The sequence below is a fragment of the Cololabis saira genome, chromosome 9 (assembly GCF_033807715.1).
Source record: "Cololabis saira isolate AMF1-May2022 chromosome 9, fColSai1.1, whole genome shotgun sequence".
In the NCBI taxonomy this organism is placed as follows: Eukaryota; Metazoa; Chordata; class Actinopteri; order Beloniformes; family Belonidae; genus Cololabis; species Cololabis saira.
Genome location: NC_084595.1, coordinates 43,659,644 through 43,672,229, shown reverse-complemented (window position 1 = coordinate 43,672,229; position 12,586 = coordinate 43,659,644). Strand labels below are relative to the sequence as shown.

At 45.6% G+C, this 12,586-nt stretch overlaps 1 protein-coding gene across 1 annotated transcript; it reads left to right on the top strand.

The window, feature by feature from the left end:
- The first annotated feature begins 456 nt into the window (after positions 1–456).
- On the top strand, positions 457–8,979 carry ercc6l (excision repair cross-complementation group 6-like). The gene is made up of 5 exons (XM_061729649.1): positions 457–637; positions 2,815–2,859; positions 3,793–5,938; positions 6,502–6,693; positions 7,228–8,979. The coding sequence occupies exons 1-5, from the start codon at positions 585–587 to the stop codon at positions 8,851–8,853; spliced, it is 4,062 nt and encodes a 1,353-aa protein (XP_061585633.1). The 5' UTR covers positions 457–584; the 3' UTR covers positions 8,854–8,979.
- The last annotated feature ends 3,607 nt before the right edge of the window (positions 8,980–12,586 follow it).

Here is a 12,586-nt window from a genome sequence, read left to right as displayed (position 1 = left end):
ATGTTGAGTATTTGATCCTTCAAAATACACTACCCATGACATGAATTGCATTACACTTTGTGAACATTATACGATAAAGAGAAAAAAACAACAATTATATCGCTTTATTTGATATTCATTCAGTCATTCGCCTTTATTTAACCAGGCAGGTCATTAAGAACGCATTATTATTTACAATGAAGGCCTGGCAAGAGACAAGGACCACTTGGGGGAAAAGAAGTGGGCTAGGGAGTAAAACACAGTAGGCCTAAGTAGCTCTACAAAGGTAGAAAACCATTAGGGAGCATTTTTTGGCAAACCAACAAAAAATGGCAGAACACCGCCTCCCTGCTGCTCATTGGCTGAATTTGCTGCTAGTCCCGCCTCCTTGCTGACGTCTCTCGTTTCTGATTGTACAATTGGACGTGACGTCACTGGTGCTCTCTGATTGGTCAGAGGAAAGTGGCGGGACGGAAGAACCGGAATTAAAAACAAACCTCACAAGTCTCCGAGTGTACAGTAGGGGATTTTCGTGTTTCGCAGACGAGTACAGTTACAGAATACAAATACATTTCTTGTATCAGTTCAGATTTCCATATGCCAGGATGGACTACCGGGATGACCGCGAGTTTTCGGAGGTTTCCGAGAGGCTGGAGAAGTAAGTGGAGCTCGGATAGCCGCCGCTAGCTCGCTGTTTAGGCTGATTTATGGTTCCGCGTTACTCCGACGCCGTAGGGTTCTCGACGATGCGCGCCGTACGCCGTAGGCTCTGCGTAGATTTAACGCAGAACCATAATTCACGCTTTAGTGGTGAGGCTGGAGGATCGGGTCAAACACATTTGTTGTGACTGGAAACTCCAACGTTACAAAGAGCTAAACTTTTTATTTCAGTTTAAGTCACCAGCAGAGATGAAAAACACCTACATCTCCATTAAAGCTGGAGTTTTTTGAACGGTTTACTTCACTTTATGTTGTTATTAGTTCTAGTAGTGGTCTCTATTTATTTTTTGCTAATAGAGAAGATAATAATTGTATTACAGGACTGTCTCAGAAAATTTTAATATTGTGATAAAGTTCTTTATTTTCTGTAATGCAATTTAAAAAACAAAAACAAAACTGTCATACATTCTGAATTCATTACAAATCAACTGAAATATTGCAAGCCTTTTATTATTTTAATATTGCTGATCATGGTTTACAGTTTAAGATTAAGATTCCCAGAATATTCAATTTTTTTGAGATAGGATATTTGAGTTTTCCTAAGCTGTAAACCATGATCAGCAATACTAAAATAATAAAAGGCTTGCAATATTTCAGTTGATTTGTAATGAATCCAGAATGTATGACATTTTTGTTTTTGTAATTGCATTACAGAAAATTACAATATTCTAATTTTCTGAGACAGTCCTGTACTTTAGTAGTAAATGGGTAATTCGTTAATGTCAAGTGGTTTATAAATTATAATAATAATTTGTACACAAAGGCTGCACAACTTTAATGGTCACATTTTTATGCTCAGACTAACATTTAAAGTCATATTTCACTTAATTTATGTAAATGTTCCATCAAATGAATTAGTTTTAAAGCAACCAATGACTCATGAGTTTATTAGGATCCCCATTAGCTGATGCAGTACATCAGCTACTCTTCCTGGGGTCCACACATAACAAACAGACATATACATTTACAAGTACAGAAACGATATGATCCATACTGATATTCCCTGCTTAACAGTCAAATAAAACAACCTTAATAGTAATAATGCAAGATAACCTCAATAACAAAATGAGATTAAAAAGTAATAATGATAATAAAATATAAAATAAATAAACATAATTATAAGTGTGTGTGTGTATGACTCGATAGAATAAACACATTTATCACTTTTTATAAGTTTCTTATTAGTTCCACTTTTGAGTCAAACAAGCAAGTTATATTTTTGATGGGATGTGATTTACAGCAGGTCTGGAGCCTGATGTGCATCACTCTGATTTCAAATATAACTGGGAGTTTGTGACAAACTCAAGCATACAGTGGCAAAGAAAGAGTATGTGAATCCCCTTAAGTTAGCTGGTTTTCTGCATTTGTTTGCCATAATTGAGGATCTGATCCTCATTTAAGCGCCAATAACGGATGATTTTTGAGCTTTGCTGAGCCACTGGAGTACTGGGAGTCTGGTCTCCTCAGCTTTTCAATCAGTCCACTAAACATCGGTCAGGTACTGTTGTGGATCGCCGTGGTTCTCTTTGGAAAATTTCCGATGTGCAGCAACACAAGCTGTACTGTGAGCTACTTTATTTGAACATAGAAAATAACTAGTTGGACTCGGAGCAGTGGGCGCCAGGGGCCAGTTAGGGGCAAGGGCCTTGCTCGGGGGCCCAAAGTGGCTCACCTCAGTTGACGTCCCGGGGACTTGAACCGGGGTCCTGCAAACCCAAGCACATCAGCTGTCTCTGTAACCACCCGGCTTATCAATCACTGTCATTGGTATCATTTACTCAGGGTTCGCTCTTTATGCGTCTTCAATAAATAAAGGAGACATTATAATGTGCTGTGTTCCTGACATTAGAACAGAGTTTTTGTGACTTAGATCTCATTAAGAAAGAAAGACATTCGATTGAGGGATTCCCATACTTTTTCTAGCTTAAATCGAAGGCATCTGGACAAGAATAAACACACCAATGATACAAATACAGTGTCGACATTGTTTTATAACGAGGAAGATCGGTCCGAATTAAGATGAAGCTTCCTGTCTGTTTGCTACGTCTGGAGTTTGAATCCAGACTTGTTGTTTGACTGTTTTTTGTCTTTCTAACTTTCACTTTGTCTTCGCAGGTCTTTGTCCATAGATGCTGAGGATAAACTGGAAAAGTACAACAGGTATTCAGCATGAAACACATCCTTTCTTTTTAAAGTTTCTGTTAAGTGGCATAACATTTGATCGAAGATTACAGACTTTTCCCAGCAAGCGGGATGCGGTGGATGCTGGGAAGGTAGGACCCCCCAGATGTTCAGCACCCCAATCCTCTAGAGCAGTGGTTCTCCACTGGTCTGGCTTCAGGACCCACCACCCTCCTTAATGAATAGTCGCGACCCAAATCAAGGAAAATTAATTTCCAAGTCTCAAATTTATTGAATAAAAAGATTGTGCAGTTTGAATCAGAGATAGTAGAATAGAATATCACAGAACGCCGACACAAAAAAATAAGTTTATTGGTGAACCAAAATGGCAAAAATCAAAATGGCATAAACTAAATGACTTGATGCTCAATTAGGTGCATTTTAATTAAATCCAAAACACTTCCCTTTAGTAACTTCAGCCTTTTTTAAGGCAAGGCAAGTTTATTTGTATAGCACAATTCAACACAAGGTAATTCAAAGTGCTTTAAGTCAACATTAAAAGCAGCAAGACACAATTAAACAGTAACAAGTCAATTAAAAAAGAAAATAATAATACAATGAAATACAATAAATAACAAATAAAATTAAAGCTGCAAGCAGCGATGAACCCGGGTTCCCCCCACATTCCTAGGTCAATAACACTATAAAAAGTGCCTTTGCCGTTCACATAAAACTCAACTTATCATCATAAGCATATCAGAAATGACACCATCCAAAAAGCTTGGAGATGAGGTCCTGCAACCTGCCCAGCTCTGTCGGCGCATCTTAGACTTTACACTAAATTTACAGTATATGCTAATCTCGGAGGAGGAACTGAAAATCTTTCTTTTTTTTCTTTTGTTCTCATTTATGTCATTTACAAGTCAACTCGTTACAAAACTGACGGATGTTCTCTCCCCGTTTTCCTGCCAGACTCATTTCCAACGGTAAAGATGTTGCCAAACAAGGGGACATCCAGAAAGCGCTGGAGCTGTTCAAACTCGCTTACAACATCCACCAGACCCCCAAGCTCGAGAGCAGGATAAAGAAAATAGAAGAACTCTTGGCTGAGAACAATTTGGAGGACGAAGACGACGAGTTTGTCAATGTGAACGGCAGCGGGATGATGTTGTACAAAGAACTCCACAACAAACTGTACGACTATCAGAGAGATGGAGTTTCTTTCCTCTACGGTCTCTATCGAGATGGACGTAAAGGGGGGGTTCTAGCCGACGACATGGGGCTGGGAAAAACCATCCAGATTATATCCTTCCTGTCGGGCATGTATGACAATGAGCTGATAAAACACACACTGCTGGTCATGCCAATGTCTCTGATCACAAACTGGAGCAAGGAGTTTGCTAAGTGGACCCCGGGGATGAGAGTCAAGGAGTTTCACGGCACCAGGAAAGCGGAGAGGACCCAGAGTCTGGAGAGGGTTCAGCGGCGGTCGGGGGTCGTCATGACCACGTATAACATGTTGATAAACAACTGGCAGCATCTCTCCTCGTACCAGGGGAGAGAGTTCATCTGGGACTACATGATCCTGGACGAAGCTCACAAAATAAAGAACACGTCCACCAAGACGGCCAAGAGTGCCTACGCCATTCCTTCAAGGAACAGGATTCTCCTGACGGGAACTCCGGTCCAAAACAACCTGAGGGAAATGTGGACCCTCTTTGACTTCGCTTGCCAAAGCACTCTCCTGGGAACGGCCAAGACTTTCAAAACGGAGTACGAGAACCCCATCACCCGGGCCAGGGAGAAGGACGCCACCCCGGGGGAAAAGGCCCTCGGCTCGCGCATGTCCGAAACCCTCATGGCCACCATCAAACCCTACTTCCTCCGGAGGACGAAGGCGGAGGTGGAGAAGAAGAACAAGCTGAACGCCAAGCTGAGACAATCGAACAGCAAGATCAACGAAGTCCAAAGAGATGGCGTCACCTCCGGAGCAATTATGCCCAAACTGACGCGGAAGAACGACCTGATTGTCTGGATTTCCCTGAGCGCCATTCAGGAGGACATTTACAGGCAGTTCATCGCCCTGGACCACATCAAGGAGCTTCTCATGACCACCAGATCCCCTCTGGCTGAGCTGAACATCCTGAAGAAGCTCTGCGACCACCCCAGGCTGCTCTCAGCGGGGGCCACGGCCAGGCTGGGCCTGGAGGACCACGCCGCGGGAGGCCTGGAGGACCACGCAGCGGGAGGCCTGGAGGACCACGCAGCGGGAGGCCCGGAGAACGGCACCGCGGACACCGACTCCTGCTCCATCGCCAACGTTCCAGACGAAACCTTGATCTCAGAGTCTGGAAAACTTGGCTTCCTGCTCTCCCTTCTGGAAAGGCTCAGAGAAGAAGGCCACCGCACGCTCGTCTTCGCTCACTACAGGAAGGTGCTGGACATGGTCCAGCGTATTCTCGGCAACAGAGGCTTTAAAGTGCTGCGTCTGGACGGCACCATAACTCAAACCGCGGAGCGAGAACGGCTCATCACTCTCTTCCAGACGGACAAACGCTACACCGTCTTCCTCCTCACCACTCAGGTGGGCGGGGTCGGCATCACCTTGACCGCGGCCAACAGGGTGGTCATCTACGACCCCAGCTGGAACCCGGCGACAGACGCCCAAGCCGTCGACAGGGCGTACCGCATCGGCCAGACGGAAAACGTGGTCATCTACAGGCTGATCACCTGCGGCTCGGTGGAGGAGAAGATCTACAGGCGGCAGGTTTTCAAAGACTCTCTGATCAGACAGAACACGGGGGACAAGAAGAACCCGTTCCGGTACTTCAGCAGACAGGACCTTAAAGAGCTGTTCGTCCTGGAGGACACCCGCTCTTCCTCCACGCAGCTGCAGCTGCAGGCTCTGCACGCCCGGCACCGCCGCACCGACACGGAGCTGGACGAGCACATCGCTCACCTCCACGCCATGGGCATCTTCGGCATCTCGGACCACGACCTGATCTTCTCCGTGGAGAGCCACCAGGACGAGGCCCTGGAGGACCAGCAGGAGCACCAGTACATCGAGGGCCGGGTCCAGAAGGCCCAGGACCTGGTGAAGGCCGAGTCTGAGCTGCAGGTGGGTCAACGGTGACACTCCAATCACATGAACCATGTATGCACTAGGCCTGTGTTGAAAAGATCAACTTTCCGATTCTAAATCGATTCTCATATTAATTCCTAAAAATCAATTTGTATGTCTAGATCGATTTTTTTCTTTTTTTTTTATTATTATTTTTATTATTATTATTACAACTTTTGGTATTTTTTTGTTTATGCCCAAAAAAGGAATGTTTTGTTGGACACGAGAATAACTAGTGCCATGTTATTGCCTTTAAATATGTTTAAAGGTATGAAAACATTAAAGTTTTCGGTTATAATTGCATAAATTGTCTATATTTCATTACTTTATATACAATGGGTTACATTTGCATAAAATGCTAAAAACCAAATTCTCAAAAATTAAAAACCAAAATGGAAAAAATTTAAATGGAATGTGCGAAAAAATAAAAGCGATTTCATCCGTCACTGTTCTGTTTGCTGCCCTGGATCTGTTTGGTAATTTTGACCCACATGATGTTTCTGAAAGTAATTGTATCAGCATTCTGGGAGCCCCGTGTAACTGAGTGTTGTTTCCTGCAGATGCAGCTGGCGGAGAGCATGGCGACCAGCACAGAGCCGGCCTGGCTGAGACCCTCGCTGAGCACCGACCCCGATGAGAGGAGGAGGAGGAGGAAGAGTCCCCAGACCAGCCCGGCAGAGCCGCAGGCCGGCTACCCCTACAGCTCACCTGTTGACCTGGATCTGGACCAGGCCGGTTCTGAGGACGATCTGGTACGTATTCTCCCTTTGTTAACTCCTGGGTGATTTTTTTCTTTTTTTTCCCAAAAAATCACCCAGTGATGTCATGAAATTGACGCGGATAAAAGAAAAGTAACAGCTCAACGTAGCCTAATGTAGCGGAGTAAGAGTAACAGTTTCTTCTTCACAAATCTACTCAAGTAAAAAGTATAGTGATTCAAAACTACTCCTAAAAGTACAACATTTCCCAAAACTTACTCAAGTAAATGTAACGGAGTAAATGTAACTCGTTACTACCCACCTCTGGCTCCAACAGGGCCCTTTTCAAAAGCAGACTAAAAACGTACCTTTTTGCACAGGCGTTTGACTAAACTCTACATGATTGGCTGAGTGAGAGCACTTTTGTTTTAATGGAATTATTGTTGTTTCTCTCTTGACATCCTTTTGTCTGTTCTGTTTCGGTTATTGTAATCCTGTAATTTATTTAGTTTTTATGTATTTGAGCACATTGAGTCCATGCTCGTCGTGTGAAATGTGCTATATAAATAAACTTGCCTTGCCTTGCAGGGCGGTTCTGAGGCCAGCCCGTCTGAGGAGGTGATCGACCTGACGGTGGACGTGTCTCCTCCTGGCCGGGACCCGGGCCAGGACCCGGGCCAGGACCCGGGCCAGGACCCGGGCTCTGACGCAGCAGACGCCTCGCTGGTGGAGCTGATGGACGGGTCTACGTCGCCCCCGGGTCATCACTCCAGAGACTTGGACCCAGACTCACCCCCGGGTCATCACACCAGCCCCCCGCGCTCTGACAAGGACCCGGCCTGGAACTCGGCCCCGGACTCTGCCAGGGACCCGCCCCAGGACCCAGACTCGGACCCAGACTCTGACTCGGACCTGCACCCGGCCTGGGACTCGCCCTCGGGTCATCACACCAGCCCCCCACGCTCTGACCAGGACCCGGACTCGGCCCAGAACCCGCCCCAGGACCCAGACTCGGCCCCAGACTCTGACTCGGACCTGCCCCCGGCCTGGGACTCGGCCCTGCACCGGGACTCGGCCCTGCACCGGGACTCGGCCCTGCACCGGGACTCGGCCCTGCACCGGGACTCGGCCCTGCACCCGGCCACACCGCAGACCGGGGTGGGTTCTGTCCTGCAGCAGACAGACGCCAGCATGAAAGCGGAGGCCTCCAGAGCTGATCTGGAATCGTTCGGGGGAAACTTCAACCTGCAGCTGGAGGACAGTCTCAACGACACCTCGGACAACCCCAGGACCGAGGACGAGCAGCGGGTGCTGCTGTCCCAGCTGCTGACAGACGGAAGCTTCAACATCAACAAGTCTCTGACGCAGAGCCGACAAACCACAAACGGCTGCTCGGGTCTAGACGATTCCATCATGTTTGGCAGAAAAAGAAAAGCCGCTGTGATCTACGACAGTGAAGAGGAAGAGCAGGACGAGCAGGAGGTGCAGACGCACCCGTCCTTCCACGTGCGTGAGGCCTCCACGCCCATATCAGCGCCCAAATCAGCACCCAGGACTTCCAGGAAGAGCGTGGGGGGAAGTGCCGCTGTGGTCTCGCACCTCCTCCAGTCCTTCATGGAGGATGGGGAGGAAGAGGCTGAGGAAGAGGCTGAGGAAGAGGCTGAGGAGGAGGAAGAGGAGGAAGAGGAGGAAGAGGAGAGGCAATCTGAGGAGGACAATCCTGATGAGGAAGAGTCACGTGTGGAGGATGCTAACGGTGAAAGTGGCAGCAGGGACAGGGAAGCTTTAGAGTTGAGCTCAGATAGGACAGAAGAAGAGGAGGAGGAGGAAGAAGAAGAAGAAAAGAGAGATATCTCTTCAGCTCACAGTGAGGATCAGCTGGAGGAAACCGAAGGAGAGACACTAGGAGACACGGAGGAGGAGAGCTCCAAGTACTTGAGTATGGAGAAAGAGGGGGAGGGCTGGAGCAGCGAGCCCGAGCTGGCCTCTGGGGAGCGGCTGGATCCGTGCACGGCGGAGCCGGCGATGGAGCCAGCAGAGGAGCCGGCAGACAGCTACGACGCGCTGGTCAGGAAAGGGAAGGAGTGCTACAACCAGGCCCGGCTGGAGGAGGCCCTGGACTTGTTCGTGAGGGCCATCGACATCAGGCCCGGGGACCCGGAGGTCCAGTCCATGACCATCCAGCTGTACCGGAAGCTGACGCAGAAACGCTGACGGGGAGACGCTGACGGGGGATCCTGCTCCACCGCCGAGTAGACGTTACATTGCTTTCCTGCACAATAATGTTTCAGAGAGGTCGGATCTAAAACATAAAGGATTAGAATAAACATACACACGTGTTTCTACTTTTTTTTTTTTTTTTTTTTTTTTTTTTTTTTTTTTGAAACACGTGTTTCTACTTGAAGGTTTTTGACCGACGTGGATTCACACAGTTTTATAAATATAAATGAAAAAAAATGTAAATCCTGTTCATTTTAGTTGATGCGCCGGTCTGTGTTTGTGGAGACAGGTCCAGGGACTGTGTCCTCATGGTTTCCGGACAGAACGGTGATTTTTCTTCTTAAACTTGCACTTTTAAATGTTCCTGAAAGTTTTCCTGATAAAATAAAAGTCAGATTAAAGGTACCTGCGGTCTGAGTTTCTGTGAAGTCCACATATATAATAAAGGACTGTCTCAGAAAATTTATTGTGATAAAGTTCTTTATTTTCTGTAATGCAATAAAAAAAAAACTAATGTCATACATTCTGGATTCATTACAAATCAACTGAAATATTGCAAGCCTTTTATTATTTTAATATTGCTAATTATGGTTTAAGATTCCCAGAATATTCTAATTGTTTGAGATAGGATATTTGAGTTTTCTTAAGCTGTAATCCATGATCAGCAATATTAAAATAATAAAAGGCTTGCAATATTTCAGTTGATTTATAATGAATCCAGAATGTATGACATTTTTGTTTTTGTAATTGCATTACAGAAAATCACAATATTCTAATTTTCTGAGACAGTCCTGTATACAAGGGTGTTGCCGGGGCGACGGAGACACGTCATGAGGATCGTGATCCTCAGAGAAAGGACGTTTGAACACGTTCAGCTGTTGGCTGGTATATTTCCTCCTGCGTCCATGTCCATGCACGTCTGCCGTCTCTTGGTGTCCACGTTCAAGCTTCATCCGCCCCTGAAGGATTTGTTTATTTTAGGATGAGGTTGATTAAATATATCAGGTTGAATTTTTGTCTTATTTGACTCAATAGAGTGTTTGCATTGACATCACTTCCCCACTGGACCCCCCCCTTACTCGCACTGAGTGGTAAAACATCAGCAAAAACAGCTGCAACTAGTGGAGAAGACGAGATAACAACTGATTATGGGCTTAAATTAAAGTCAGTTGGACTTGACAGTGACCCGTACAGTTACCAAGAACCAGTGGTCCATGGACATTAATATTTGGTACAGTTACCAAGAACCAGTGGTCCATGGACATTAATATTTGGTACAGTTACCAAGAACCAGTGGTCCATGGACATTAATATTTGGCCACCAATCCAGTTTCCTGATATTTATATGTACTTAATTTCTACGCCGGGGAAATACACGAAGCAAAGCTTGAAGGCATACAAAAGTATTGACGCTTGGTCCGACTTCAAGGCAGGATTTGTTGTAGAAATTAAAGTGATGAGGACACAGAACTTTATGATCTGACCGTTTAACGTTAGCTACCCAAAAATCCAACATTACCTGATACAAAATGGGAACCGCAAATCCATGTTACGGTGCCTGGAATCCAGTTGTTTCTGTGAATTGCAGCGATCCATTTGTCTCTCTTAAGCTTATTTTTCAGCAGTTTGTAAAAAGATAACTCAGATTTCTTGCTAAATCTATGAGTACAGTCGATCGCACAACAGCTCTTTCCCATTTTAGATGTTTTCCAGTTGCTCAAACTGAAAGTTTACACTGACACTCAGTCTTTCTGACACTCAGTCTTTCTGCCACTCAGTCGTTCTGACACTCAGTCTTTCTGACACTCAGTCTTTCTGCCACTCAGTCGTTCTGACACTCAGTCTTTCTGACACTCAGTCTTTCTGCCACTCAGTCTTTCTGACACTCAGTCTTTCTGACACTCAGTCTTTCTGCCACTCAGTGGGCGTAACCCGCTGTGAAGTCGCATCCATGACGTCATGCACATTCCCCCTATACTGTACACTTACAGTACGTGTATTCAGGACTGCCAGGTTAAAGGGCAGGTTGTCATATGGTGGTTTTGTACCCAGGATAGTTGGGGTGTGAAGTGTGTGGCCCCCCCTGGTCTTCTTCCTCTTCCTCTTCCTCCCGCCCTTGCCGGGGCCTCGGTCACGGCCTTCTTGGACGACAGGGTGAAGCCAGAGAGACTGCTCTCATACACAGCGCATGTAAATCTGGGTCTGGGTTTCCTCAGCTGTGATTGGTCCCGTGTGGTCGGAGGCGGGGCGTCAAAAATGTAGATGACTTACGAGGATAAAATGACTAAAAAGCAGATGGAGGATATAGAGCAGCAAAAAAATATCAGTGTTTCACTGAAATAATGTTAAGATTGTCTGTGACAATAATTGTACACGATAACAGATGTTATAAACAACAATGAAACATTTCATAAAGAAACCAATGTCTGACTGGTTCAATGGTGTTTAAAATGACATTTACAAGAGTCTGTGTACCACTTAACAAGTTATGGAAGTCTAAAAATAAACTTTCAAAGCTTTAAATGTTTCTTTAAGAAACTTTTACAGTAAAAACAGAAACAATTGGGAGTAACTCAACATTGACACAAACATGAATAGTTGAATTACATTTTCTTTCAGTAGTGAGTGAACCCGAGGTCCATGAGTGGTTTGTCCGGGGCAAAGCTGAGTCAATCACAGCCGTGCTGAGTAAGAATGTCTGCTCGCAGCATCAGTGTTTGCCCGGTCAGCTAGTCGCTGGGTTTGGGCCTCTGGCAAAGGTCTCACAACCAAAGGTGGTTCCGGGGACGGTCTCCAGCCACATGATTATAACTCTGAAGTCCTTGTGAGCCTCGTCTCATCCAGGTTATATTCAGCCAGAGTAAGTGACATAACCAGCTTAATCCCTCTTGGTTTGTGCTACGGTCCTCTGAGCTTTACCAGAAACAAGAAAAGGAGTGTTAGGGCCAGTCCCAATCCTTTTCAGCTCTACCCCTAAATTTTGCACGTTCCCGTGAGGCGAGTGGTGTCCCAATTCCTCTTTGCATTTAGGTCTAGTGGACATAACGAAGGGTAGTGTGTATCAATCTAGCCCTTCACAGCGAGGGATTTCAGATACTGACTCACTGACCGAGGGCTAGAGAAAATTTCCCAGAATGCTTTACGTCATCATTTGCAGACTGAATCATGATTTTGATTACATTTCTAACGAGAAATATATATTTTACTTTCATAATATTCACTCAGTGAATGTACATAATCAATCGCTTGCTCGTTGTTGCGTTGTATCTTCAGATCTCGCCAGAATAAAGGCTGATTTATGGTTCCGCGTTAAATCGACGTCGATTTAACGCAGAACCATAAATCGCCGGTGGCTCTTCTCATCCCCAAAAACATCGGAGCAAATTTCTTAACAGGCGTTATTTGGATAAACTGAGCCCAGGTTGGGGATCTTAACGGTTACTTTTACACCTGAAAAAATATGAAAAACTTAATAAAGTGGCATATTTACAGCGCTAAAGCTGAAATTAAAACAGCTTTTAGCTCTGGGCTTCCTGATATGGTGTGACGTGTGTGCAAACGTAACTACGCAGTCGCTTACGTACCCGAACGTAAACCACGCAGTGACGTAGCAAGTGGTGTCCCAATCCCTAGGGAACATTACAAGGACCCTACCCACGTGGCTTCATTTTTAGGGTGAAGTGGTAGTGGGTGAGGGCTAGTGGTAGAAAGTAGGGTGAACATTGGG

Bases quoted from the DNA above. Each gene is read 5' to 3' on its own strand.
- ercc6l (XM_061729649.1), top strand. From the start codon at position 585: ATGGACTACCGGGATGACCGCGAGTTTTCGGAGGTTTCCGAGAGGCTG. The intron at 2,860-3,792 runs GTATTCAGCATG...TTTTCCTGCCAG, and splicing joins AAACTGGAAAAGTACAACAG to ACTCATTTCCAACGGTAAAG. The intron at 6,694-7,227 runs GTACGTATTCTC...CTTGCCTTGCAG, and splicing joins CCGGTTCTGAGGACGATCTG to GGCGGTTCTGAGGCCAGCCC.